Source organism: Gopherus evgoodei, chromosome 2, assembly GCF_007399415.2.
Source record: "Gopherus evgoodei ecotype Sinaloan lineage chromosome 2, rGopEvg1_v1.p, whole genome shotgun sequence".
Lineage (NCBI taxonomy): Eukaryota > Metazoa > Chordata > Testudines > Testudinidae > Gopherus > Gopherus evgoodei.
Genome location: NC_044323.1, coordinates 40,703,885 through 40,717,416, shown reverse-complemented (window position 1 = coordinate 40,717,416; position 13,532 = coordinate 40,703,885). Strand labels below are relative to the sequence as shown.

The 13,532-nt window shown below is 39.0% G+C and overlaps 1 protein-coding gene across 1 annotated transcript in view; it reads right to left on the bottom strand.

The window, feature by feature from the left end:
• Positions 1–902: 902 nt before the first annotated feature.
• Positions 903–13,532, bottom strand: part of CUBN (cubilin) — a 224,183-nt gene continuing 211,553 nt past the window's right edge. The window contains exons 59-66 of the mRNA XM_030550449.1: positions 10,296–10,501; positions 9,162–9,324; positions 8,260–8,468; positions 5,605–5,752; positions 5,274–5,455; positions 4,037–4,202; positions 1,739–1,974; positions 903–1,258 (exon numbers count right to left, since the gene is read on the bottom strand). Of these exons, the coding sequence (XP_030406309.1) occupies positions 1,151–1,258; positions 1,739–1,974; positions 4,037–4,202; positions 5,274–5,455; positions 5,605–5,752; positions 8,260–8,468; positions 9,162–9,324; positions 10,296–10,501 (1,418 nt within the window). The 3' untranslated portion in view covers positions 903–1,150. The remainder of the gene's footprint in view (positions 1,259–1,738; positions 1,975–4,036; positions 4,203–5,273; positions 5,456–5,604; positions 5,753–8,259; positions 8,469–9,161; positions 9,325–10,295; positions 10,502–13,532) is intronic.

Below are 13,532 nucleotides of genomic sequence, written 5' to 3'. Positions count from 1 at the left end.
CAAAGTGTGTGGGAGTTATATGATGTGAACCAGCAGCCGCTAGATACTGTGCTAAGACTATTTTTCACTTGCAACTGAAGCAATTGGACTCAGAGAGAACTTTGAACTTGGAGAAGTAGAGAGCTGTTTATCTTCCCTTCCTGGTCACAGAGACCAAAACAATTGAAGTCAAAATGGAAAGACTATTCCTCTGCATGTCCTATTCTGAAGTTACATTTATTGAACAAGTTGTCTGAGAAATCAGAGTTACTGTTACATCATTTAGTTTCTGTATTTTGCTTATAAATAATCTGTTTTAATTTTAAAATAGATTTGAGAAGCTTCAAGAGGTTAATATCTCAATGAAAATTATGAGAATTATTATGGTATGTAAAGTCTAAGGCCTCAAACCTGCAGCCACTTAGACACATGGTAAATTTTAATCATGTGAGTCATCCCAAGAATTTTAATGGGACTACTCAAATGCATAAAATTAAGCATATGCTTAAGTGCTTTGCTGGATCAAGGTCTTAAATAAAACGGATAGTTTTTGAAAGTACTCAGTCCTGTGAGTTCAATAGAACTACCAACCTAAGTAAAGTTACTCATGTAAATATTTACAAGATGGGGACTGTTTCTGGAAAAGATTAGCTTTATCCAAACGTACTTGAAATGATGGTTGAGGTTTTCAAAGCTGATTAATTAATTACAGTTATGTGTCTAAATGCCCTAATCAGATCTGAAAGTATTTTTTTTCATTTAAGATTATTTTCCTAGCACCTCAGATGCTGTATATTTTGTGTTCATATTTTCTGTGTAACAATTTTTTATGACAGTAAGTTACAAAACACATTTTTATACATATCTTTAGAAAATTACTTTCTTAGAGAACATGTATTTCAAATCTTGTAGCATATTTTTTAAAAATCACATTATATTTCAAATACTAACATCCAGCTCATTTCACAGTTGTGTGTAAAGAAGCAGACATTCTTTAAAATATAAAAGGAGCTCAAATTTGTTTGAAATAATTCTAACTGCACATCTATATTTATAGTAATTTACTTTTATTCTAGTGATCACAGTCATATCTCAAACAGTCACTTTATGCCCTAATGTCTCTGCAACATAGCTAAGTACTGAGGGACTGTACTTCCTTGGAATAATGGTTCTAGCTGCTCCAAGTTAACTGGAAGCCTGATGGTAAAGTTGCATAGTCAGCATGGAATTTTATGAAGACTTGATGTGATGTAGCAGTAAATGAAGCAATGTTTGTCTCCTAAAGAGAAAAAGAATATTAAAAAACTAATTCACATCTTTAAACGTTACTCTAGGACAATATAATTCGGTATAAGCAGAGCCAGTCTGATATGCGGACTCCCCATTTACCCATTAAAAAAGCCACATGTGGTTTAAAAACTGTGGTCCCAATTTCAGTTCATTCATTGCTGCACTTGGCACTGGAACATAGCGGGAGGATTTTGCCCCCAGGCTGTTACTAGCATCATTTGGAACACACACAAAGCAGATGAGTTCTGAGGAAAAAAAAAGTCTCGATGCAGCCCGGTAGATGTCACTATAATGTCTCCATTTGAAAAGACGAGAGGGCTTCCTAATAGAATGCAACAGAAGCCCAGTTTATTCAGCTTTATTTATTGTCCATATATCATTGCTTTCAGAGTTAGGTAAGCAATTTTAAATATCAAATGAGTAACAATTACCTTGAAAGAACTACTACACCAAAATAAAGAATACATACCATCCCACAGTATGGTCCAGTCGGTGGATAGCTCGCATCTGGCCCATTGTAAAGTATCAGGTAGTTCCTAGTACAGTCACCTGGGTCATCAATGCTGATGAAAACAAAGTTAACTGTAACAATTCGTCCCTTGGGAGCAATAATGATCCATTCACAATCAGTATTGTTCTGGTAAGTTGCAGGATAGTCAGGGCTGGCAAATGAACCAGTGTTTCCATATAAGGTTCCTCCACATCCTGGAAACAGAGGGTAATTCATTAGTTCTAAATGTTTATTTCTACAAAATACTGTACAAAGCAGTTGCTTTATACCAATATTTTTATAAGTTCTTTTCCATGGTGTTAGCACTCAGGGATGATGGGAGATAGTATGGTCTGGAAGAATGGAGAGAGACAAGATGTGTGAGGTATTATCTTTTATTGGAGCAACTTCTATTGGTGATGGAGACAAGCTTTCAAGTTTATGCGGAGCTCTTCTTCCGGTTTGGGAAATGTACTCAGACTGTCACAGCTAAACAAGGTGGAAGAGATTCTTTAGCATATGTAGTTAACTTATTTCAAGGGACCATTCAAGGTAAAATGGCCTGTCAACACCTCTCCAATCATAGGGAAGAAAGTGTGGGGAAGCAGCTGTGGTAGGGTTGTTAGTGGGTTATAGGTTGTTATAATAAATCGAGCATCTCTAGTCAGTCCATGATTTTCAGTTTTCTATCAGAGTTATAAATTTAAGCTCCCAGGCTTGTCTTTTGAAAGAGTTGTGCAGGTTTCCTTTGAGGATGAGGACTGATAGGTCAGATATAGAGTGATCACTTTGTGAAAAGTGTTCATCAGCAGATGATGTGGTGTATTTATCTTTTATCATTTTCCTGTGTGAGTTCATTCGAGAGCATAGTGATTGTCTGGTTTCACCCCCATTGTAACCCATACAGCAGTGGTGGGCAACCTGCGGCCCACGACCAGCTCATGCCGCTTCCCACAGCTCCCATTGGCCGGGAACAGTAAACCGCAGCCATTGGGAGCTGCGGGCAGCCATGCCTGTGGATGGTTAATGTAAACAAACTGTCTCACAGCCCACCAGAGGATTACCCTAACGAGCCATGTGAGGGCCATAGCCCACAGGTTGCCCAGCACTGCCATACAGGGTATCAAACAACTACAACCCATACTTGATGGGGGCCCTATCCCGAAAGGAATCTTTCCTGAACCCACTCCTCTGGCCTTCAAACAACCCACCAACCTCTCCAAGATCATCATCAGAAGCAAGCTCCCCACAAACCAGGACACACCAAAGCAGCACCAGACCCTGCCAGAATAATAGATGCACAACCAGCAGACATATCTGCACTGTTCCCACACCTTTCAAGATCCCTGGGTCCTACACATGCCTATTACAACAAGTGGTGTTCCTCATCCAGTGTACTAAATGCCCCAATAGCAACGATGTGGGTGAAACCAGACAATCACTACACACTGGAATGAACTCACACAGGAGAAATGATAAAAGGGGGGACTGGAAGGGACGGACCAGCTACTTCTCACGCCGACTGCTCTGTGTCGCTGCTCTGAGCAGCGCAGCAGCCCACCCTGCCTAGGCCTGTCTGCTGGGGACAGGGGCCAAGCGAGCTGAAAACTTGCTGAGGGAAATGGGGCTCTGACTCACTCAGCCCTAGTCCCTGGCAGCTGGTCCTGAGCAGGGAGCAAAAGGGGTGGAGCGGACCACTGCCTCCCCAGCCAGGCTGTCTCTCAGGTAGTGGCCACCCTGCACAGAGGCAGTGACTGGGAGCAGCCAGCTTCAGTCGTGTGAGAAGTGGCTCCCTCCTGCTGCCAGGGAGAGTAGCCAAACATGCAAAGACCCTCCTACCCCCAAACCCCACAGGTAACTCTGGTGAAGCGGGGGAGAGTTCAGTGGCCCCGGGTTGAGCACAAAGCAGAGAGGTCACTGGGCAGAGGAGACACATGGGGCAATCACCTGTTCTCCCCTTTAGATTGTACCTCCCCTAGTATTGGGAGGCACAAGTTGTCTAAGGACTATAATGTAGTCAATGGGGAGTTTCACCTAAAACTGATGGCATTCAATGATCTATTTATTTGGCTGATTTGACACAAAATAACCTAAAATGAAAAAGATGGTATTCAATTTTCCCAGCTCCCTAAAATATTTGACATAATCTAAGGCTAGTCTGGATAACGTTTAGTTTAACCTCTTGTGCACTGAATTAAAAATTCTGTGCCTTTCAATCTTCAGACCTATTATTCTGTACAAGTGTTAGATGTGATTAGCAAGTTATCACTGCCTTACCAGTTGGTGATGAAGTCCAAGTGATCTCAAATCCATCGCGAGCAACTAAAATATCACTCTTGAAACGCAGGTATACAACATGATTTTTAGGGAAGATTGGATTGGGCACAGTGTTTCCGCAATACCTGCCAAGTAGTGGGGAACCCACATCACTACCATTTCTGACCTTTAAAGGAATACAAACCCATTGTTAACATTTCATTCATTTTCATGGTGTACAAGTAAACAAACCACAAGCAGAGAGCAAAGGATTTGTGATTCTTATGTATGGCAGAACTGAAGTTTCATTGTGAATATTCACAACATGTATTTTTCTACCTTACTGCAAGTTGCTGCTCAGAAGGGAGAGAAGGCAGTTAACCAATCTCTCTAGGCTTTCTAAATGGCTGCACAGAACAAAGATTTTAAGCTAAACTTTATGGTATAGTACATTTTCCTTTCAATGAGAGTTGGTTGCATAAGGCCTAAGCTTAATATATTTAAAATATACCCCTACATGTTTTGCTCCTGTTGAGAGATCTTAATATCCCAGATATGTGAAGACTGCATCTTCATCCTGCTAGACTGAAAGCAGAGATGGAGTCATACTACAGAGTTCAAACCCATCTCTAGAGGAGGGTGAAGTAAGAGTTTAACAGAGGAAAAATGAAGACTAGATCCTTCCACAAAATAAACTTCTGATTTCTGGCATCTGCACAATTTGCATTAGAAACTTAAGGATATATATGGTAAAATCTTCACCACTCCCAAAAAGAATGAGAAAATGACTTTATGTGGCTGGTAGGAATCTTTCTACTCAATCTAGAAAACACTTTTTCAGCTATCCTACATCTTCCACTACAGATCATGTATCTACTATTTTGGTACATTTTTGAAGAGATTTTAGCACTCATGTGCTGGCTGATCAGCCTGTGAGTCCATAGATCTGTTTTTCCACAGATGTTAACATCAAATGTAAATTACACCATCTTGAAGCTTGCTCAATGCCTAGCAGACAGCGACCCCTGGATGAGGATCAGCAAGCTGATGATGAAATTATCTAGACATCTATTTTAGAATTTTATACTGCCATCCATCACTGTAGTATTTGAGCACCTTCAGTGTAAAATTAATAGCAATAGTGAAGTGTCTAATGTCCATTTAGATAGGGCTTGAGCCAAATCTATTGAAGTAAAAGGAAAGACTCCGGATTTCCATGGGCCGTGAATCAGCTGCATAATAGATAATTTCTCAGTACCTCTAAGAAATCCAAAGAACATCGGCTGCTGTCCTCCAAATTGAAAGCATGGAAAAAAAGAGAAATTGTGTGATTCGGAGGAGCTTGTAGAATGATGGTACAATCCAAGTTATTGGGATGGAGACCAGGCCAGCCAGGGCTCTTCAGATAACCAAATGACTGATTATATTCTCTGCTGCAACCTGTGTGGGGCAGAGGGGAGGTGGGCAGGGGGAGGAGGAAAAACAAAACATTTGTAAGTCTTACAAATTTCTGTGTCATCGCTTGTTTACTCTCCATAGTGAACAAAGAATCTGTAGGCATATGCCTTAAAAACTTCTTCAAGGCTTACCTGCAGTCTGATAGGTAAACCTGACTCTGTTATCAATCATGTATTCCTCTGATTTGAAAGTCACAATGGCAGTCTGACCATAAGAATAAAACTCAGGGACTACAAAAGTTTCAGTGCCACAGAATCTATTGACCTGTCCATGGTTACCCTGGAATTAAATAAATAAGTAATTTACAAATTGCAGTTAAATGGTAATTCTCTTTAACTACCAACCATTGGGTGATCTTACTGCAATCTAATATGTTGCCATATTAAAATCTGATTAAAAATCTTGTCTTTCAGATCCACTCTTATGCAAAGTAAACTCAGCATCATCAACTCTCTGGATGGACAGTTTATACTCTCACCACACATTTTATTTATATATTTTACATTAAAAAAGGGGAAAAACTCAACTAAACAGGTGTTTAAATCCAAGTTGACATTATAGAGTGTTTTGCTTCTGTCTTGCCAGGGCAGCATTTTATAAAGGCATTATGTATCACAGGGATAGCCCTGTTAGTCTATATCCACAAAAACAATGAGGAGTCTGGTAGCACCTTAAAGACTAATAGATTTATTTAGGCCTAAGCTTTCATGGGTAAAAAACGCACTTCTTCCAATGCATGGAGTGAAAATTACAGATACAGGCATAAATATATATTGGCACATGAAGAGAAGGGAGTAACCTAACAAGTGGAGAACCAATGTTGAAGGCCAATTCAGTCAGGATGGATGTGGTCCACTCCCAATAATTGATGAGATGTCAATACCAAGAGAGGGAAAATTGCTTTTGCTGTGAGCCAGCCACTCCCAGTCCCTATTCAAACCCAAATTGATGGTGTTAAGTTTGCAAATGAATTGTAGCTCTGCAGTTTCTCTTTGAAGTCTGTTCTTAAAGTTTTTTTGTTGTAGTATGACTACTTTTAAATCTGTTATTGAGTGTCCAGGGAGATTGAAGTGTTCTCCTACTGGCTTTTGTATGTTACCATTCCTGATGTCTGATTTGTGTCCCTTTATTCTTTTATGTAGAGACTGTCCAGTTTGGCCAATGTACATATATCACGTTAGAAGATGTGCAGGTGAATGAGCCTCTGATGGTGTGCCTGGTGTGTTTGGTGTCGCTAGAGTAGATATGGGGACAGAGAAGGCAATGGGGTTTGTTACAGGGATTGGTTCCTGGGTTAGTGTTTCTGTGGTGTGGTGTGGTTTGGTGTGGTGTGTAGTTGCTGGTATTTGCTTCGGGTCTGGGGGCTGTATGTAAGTGAGGACTGGCCTGCCTCCCAAGGCCTGTGAAAGTGGGGGATCGTTTTCCAGGATAGGTTCTAGACCATTGATGATGTGCTGGAGAGGGACTGTACGTGATGGTCAGTGGTGTTCTGTTATTTTCCTTGGTGGTCCTGTCGTGTAGAAGACTACTCAACAACAGATTTTAAAGTAGCCAATCTTCAACAACAACAACAAAAACTTTAAAAACAAACTTAAGAGAAATTGCAGAACTACAATTCATTTGCAAACTTAACACCATCAATTTGGGCTTGAATAGGGACTGGGAGTGGCTGGCTCACTACAAAAGCAATTTTCCCTCTCTTGGTATTGACACCTTCTTATCAATTATTGGAAGTGGACCACATCCACCCTGACTGAATTGGCCTTCAACATTGGTTCTCCACTTGTTAGGTTACTCCCTTCTCTTCATGTGCCAGTATATATTTATGCCTGTATCTGTAATTTTCACTCCATGCATCTGAAGAAGTGGGGTTTTTATCCACAAAAGCTTAGGCACAAATAAATCTGTTAGTCTTTAAGGTGCCACCAAACTCCTCCTTGTTTTTATAAAGGCATTATCTTTGTCATCAGTAGCTAGTTGCAATAGTCCATGTTCTATATGTTCTCAGGTATCAAAATTGCATTTTTGTTACATGTATAAACATTCAAGAAAAACATCCTTTTTTTACTATTAAATGTAATGTATCATTTTGCTACAATATTTTCACAGTGTAAAAATTTGAATTTTAACTGCATTTTGATTACAGATGGTAAAAGGTAAACCAACAGAGCTTGGGATCAGGGTTAAAGGCTTACTGCTGTATTCCTGACATTATTTTTATGTGTCCTTTTTTTTTTCCTTACAGATCACACGCAAACATTTCCATAAAGGTAATATCTAAATATGTTAAAAATTGATCTTCAACCACCACTAGAGGGCAACAAAAAATTAGCAGTTGTTTTCATGCCCAAATTGAAACAAAGTTTTAGTCAAATTTAATACAATGGAAACAAACGGTTTCTTTCTGTGCCTTTTCCATAAACACCACTATTTGCAAGAATATTTGTTTTTATCATGATTCTTGAATAATATGATATAAAGTCTGTTTATGAAAGCCTGCTGTTGGGCATGGTTTGGTGTAATTATGAGAAGGACCATAGTACACAGTGAGAGAAATGTTCCATGTGCACAGGATTTGCACAAGGCCACTTATGAGACTTAAGTGATAGGGCATAATGACTTGTATGGGTCCCCTGTGTAGGAATGAATTTAATCCAGTATCATTAACACAATGACTCGCAGTACCCCCAAACAGTGATCCTTATCTCTCTGTTCCAAACAAGGTGAGAACTAGATGGTTGCTACTAACTTTGTTTGCCCAGTGACATGAATTGTGCATGTCTTACCATTGTTGGGTCCTGGAACTCTAGATAATTCTGAGAGCAGTCCTGGTTGGCATGGAGGTGGAATGCCTCTACCACCAGTTTGACTTGCTGCTGTGGTGGAGCATCAATGATCCATGTGCAGACAGTAAATGGTGGATAAGCATTTGGAAAATTAGGTGACACTGCGGTCTGTAGGGTAGAAGTTGCATGATATGTTCCGCCACACAACCCTATTGGAAGCAATAACGACTTATTTAATTGTATCTCAATACCACAAGGCCTGTGAAAAAGCTGTCCACTTCAGCAAAACTGCTTAATTGTTTATTGGAATTCGTTATGATTTCACATTGATCTTTTGATGATTCTTTAGATGCAAAGTATAAATAGAAAACACTCTGATCACAGTGTCAAGCTACATCTATCAGTCTCTGTGCTTGTATATGTTCTACATGCAGATAAATGTTTGTTTTCCATATTCTCATGATACATATTAACCCTCTATGGTGAATTGTTCTCTTTTTGCTCTTGAGCAGTGGTTCTTAAACTATTGTACCGGTGACCCCTTTCATATAGCAAGCCTCAGAGTGTGACCTCCCTTATAAATTAAAAACACTTGTTCATATATTTAACACCATTATAAATGCTAGAGGCAAAGCAGGGTTTGGAATGAAGACTGACAGTTCGTGACCCTTCCATGTAAAACCCCGAGACTCCCTGAGGGGTCCCAACCCCCCAGTTTGAGAACCCCTGCTCTTGACGCTGAGAACCATCCTGCAATCAAAAGAGACTGGACTGCAGCTGGTGTCCAGTAATGCTGCCTTTAATTTGGTCATAAGACATTTCGCAGAGTTAGGCAAAGTGCACCTACCCACTACCTACACATTTCTCTTTGGGGTAAATAAATAAATAAATAAAATACTTACGATCCACAATGGCGTAGGTAGCATTGAAACCTGCCCTTTGCACAGAACTATCTGTGACAAACTTCACCATCAAGAAGTTATTGGTAGAAAGAAATGGAGCTGGCACAATGGACCCACAAAATGTGCCAGCTAAATTGGCATTTTCATTATCTCCATCATATAACTAAAAGGGGAGAAAACACTGGATACCTCACTAATATTTTTTGCACTTGTGCCATTAAATATAAACATATTCATAAATAGATTAACAAAAGTCTAGTTCTCTGAACCCTTATTTGACTTTACAGTTTTAAGACCCTTTCTTCCCATTAAAGAAAGAAAGATGCTCTTGAGCTTTCACTAAAAATTGCTGATTATCATAGTTCACATCTTCAAATAAGCTAATTATCTTAGAAAGTGTAATCTAATTATTTTAGATCCCTAATTCAAGAAAGCAGCCAAACATTCAAACTTTTTGGTTGAGGTGGGGGAGTTCACTTTTTGATGAAGACTCAAACATTTTCAGTGAAAATGTTTTCACAAAAGTGTCCATTTAATTGAATAGCAATTTTCCATCAAAAATATTTTGGTGGAAAATTCTTTTCAGGATCTACAGTATACCCAACTTGATGCTGGGCACCAGCATTTCAGAACGTCCCGCTATGTGTCCTGCCTACTATGTACTCATATACAACAGAATGGAGTCAAAACGTAAGGATCCATTATCTGGATTTGCCTTCTTATAAGTTTCAAAATGAGAAGTGCTTTCAAACAGTTTGGTAGGATAAAGTAATTCTTCAAGTGTTCTTTTAAAGTATTTGACTTTGTTTGCAGTGTAAGTTCTATTTTGTTTGTGACATTTTATATATTAAGTAGGCTACACATTTATACTTACAATTCAGTTAAATCCTGAAAGTGAAACCTATCCCTATTGAAGTCAGTGGCAAAATTCCCCTTGACTTCCCAGGGGCCTGGATTTCACCTTGAATCCTTCAATAATTTATCATACTGAAGAACTTTCATTTTCAAAAACAAGCAATTTAATTTCTTTGTGAAGATCTCCCTCTACTGATTAAATTTTAATTCTCTGATCCAACCTATTGAACAAAGCCATTTATATATGTCATGATTAAATTAGAATATGGATTCTCTTACATTGACATAATCATATCTGCATGTCTGAGACGATTGTGCTTCAAGAACAAATGAGATGAAGGTGAGGTTGATCAGCTTGTTTACAGATGCAGCTATGATCCACACACATTCCAAATTTTTGTCATATGTGCCATCCATGTCAGAGTCTGGAGAGCCAAAGCTGTAACTTGAATTTGTCAAATAACCACCACAGCCATGCTGAGGCCCTGTTAAACAAGCAGAAATAATTCAATAAGGCCTAATAGTTACTTACAGTTGAAACCTTATTTTAATTTCACATCCCATATTTTTCTGTCAGACACAAAAATATTTAATTGCCTACCAAACAACGCTATTGTGTGGACTATTTGAATGATTAAAGTGTTTACTTTGAACACAAAGAGCGCTATCTAAATGTGAATCATGATCAGGTATGGCAGACTGGCAAGCGATTTACACATACAGTATGTCTGGTTTATTCCATACATATTTCTCTGATACGCTTTAGTAATAAAGGAGTATTATTAAAATTCCTAAGAATGAATAAAATCTAGGGAAGGTATAGAATAATGATGTCATGGGTCAAATTGTCAAGAGCTCCTAAGTCATTTAGGTGCTTCTGTACATGTTACCCAATAAGAATATAGTAAATAAAGACATATTTGAAACATCTGCTTAGCCTGAGGGGATGTTATCTGACTGCTTGATAAGACAGTCTGATCTTCCCAGTCTCCAAAGAAGCTGCTGGAGAAATAAGAACCGGAATGGAAACCATGGTTTTCAAAAGAGACTAGTTATTCTTGGTGCCTCAGGTTTTGAGTTCTTAGTTAGAGACACCTTTAAGGAACTTAACTTTCAGAGGGTGGGTGCTTAGCACTTCCTGATGATCAGGCACCAGTAAGGTGCCTCTCAGTGAGCATCCATTACTAATCACTTTTGAAAACCTTGTTCTTTAAAAAGCTTTTTGAAAAGGAAGCAGGGAGGTAGAGAACAGAAAAACAATAGAAGCACAGTGGCTAAAAGACACTTCAATATAATTCTTACCAGCTGCTCAGTTTCTTAGGTAAAGTGTGGAAAGAGCTGTAGTTCTTTCAAATGGACTTTTTATCCATCCTCTAGAAAGAATTGGACAGTAGGGGGCACTTTGACGTTGAAAATCTAGCTAATGATACCCTTCCCCCATGTATGTGGAGTTAGTACATTCTTGCCCAGATTTTCAGATCTGGGTGCCTAACGTGAATTATGAGATCTATACGCAGGCACAGGATTAGACACAGCCTGATTTTCAGAAGTGATGAATTTCAGGAGGACTTGCAGCTGCACAGCTCCTTTGAAAATCAGGCCACTTTTAATTAGATATTTATATCTATGTCCTTAACTTTAATTACCCAGATTTGAAATTTTTTCCCTATAATTTATTAAAACATGATAAGTCAAGTGGCTTTTAGACAGAGATGATTATCCAGTAGATTGGGCACACCTTTATTAACCTCTAATCCACTCCCAACCCAAGTAAAAAGTACAGAATATATGCAGGGACATTTGCTTGCATCTGTTGTATATTCTAGTTTCCTGGTGCTGGACCAGTTCACAAGGCACTAGTTAAAATTGAGCAGCTTGTTAAAATCACGCATCTTTCGCTGATCTCTTTGGAGATTCTTGTTTGATTATCTAACTCACATACTGGAATATAGTAGGCATTGCTAATGCTTTTGCTAGAGTCTCATCAAGAATGCCTGAAAATTTTGCAAGATGGGCAGTAACAGTCTATCATCTCCCACAATGAATGCTTTTACAACAGTAAGATAAGCAAAAAAATTTACTTTTTGTGGCTAAGCAACAAACGTACCTAGATCCAGAATCTCATTTGCATGTGTAAAATAAGACTTTCTTTCTGACAGCAGATGTTTTAACCTTGACACACTGATACATTTCCAAGCATATACATCTAGGCACCGCCTGAGCTAGTGTTACAAAAGGATAGTTCTGGAGTAAAATCAGCCTCCAGTCATCAGTATTGCATCAGTATCCGTGTGCTAGAGGCAAGAGTTCTGCAAAACTGCAATAATTAAACCAGTGTGACTAAGGATAAAAGTCATCCTGCTGTTCCAACTGAAGCTGGGAAAACTCCACGCAAACAGAAGTTGATTAAAAAAAAATCCTATCCCACTGAGGCACTGGAGACTTCTTTATCACTAGTAATGAATAGGGAACACTTATAATGGGAACAGAATGAAAAAGACAAGGATTAGTTGGATCTAATCCAGCTTTGTGTAGTAAAGAATCACACATTTGGATGAGTCCTAAAGTAACTGCATTTCTAACACAGAACGTTAGAACAAAGAGAGGGGAAATGGGACCAATTAATTCGGAGTCCAAAAAGATACTGAGGAAAACTAAATCATCAGAAGCAGCAAAGAATCCTCTGGCACCTTATCGACTAACAGACGTTTTGGAGCATGAGCTTTCATGGGTGAATACCCACTTCATCGGATGCAACAGAAGATAGACTGATTCACACAGCACTCAGAGTTGTCAGATTTGCTAGCACGCTAGTCCTCAGTAATAGTTAGGGCCATCTTTTCCCACAGTTATTAGCTTCCATTTGTTTGTGCTACAGTGGGAGCCAAGAACTTTGGGCCTTACGGTGGTGCACTTCACTGAGCATGGTGCTGGTAGCAAAAAGAAGTCCCATGATAGCAAAATATGAATAATGGAAAAGCAACTAGCCCTGGGTATACAGTATGAAATGCACTGACACAAAGACGAATACAGACCCAACATTCTTATTACAGTAAATTAATCCTGGCTAGAATAGCTGATATGGCACTTGTGAGGGGATATATTAAGAAAGATGTATTTTGCAGTTAATAGAACAGCTTTTTCATCACTAGTATTTATAATGCTTAGTCTGCTCAAACAGATTTGAGATAAATGGAGAAATTTACAGAATATCATAACAATTTACATGGATACCTAAAGTGGAAACCAGCCAAGATGTCAAGTAGCCTGCATCAAGCCAAATGCAGAGCACTATCTATTGAAAAGCTGTTTATCTATGGTAGGTTTTTCTTCAGTTCAATGGAGCAGTGACAGGTTTTATATCTGCTGAGGATCTGCCCTAGGTGTCTGAATTCTCCCTCCTCATCGTTACAAAGTTGCTATTGATGACCAATCACATATGTCCACGAGGGATTTTTCAGCTGCCCATTCTTTTTGAGCATCCAGTAATTTGTTCTTTAACTGTCTGCTTCTCCT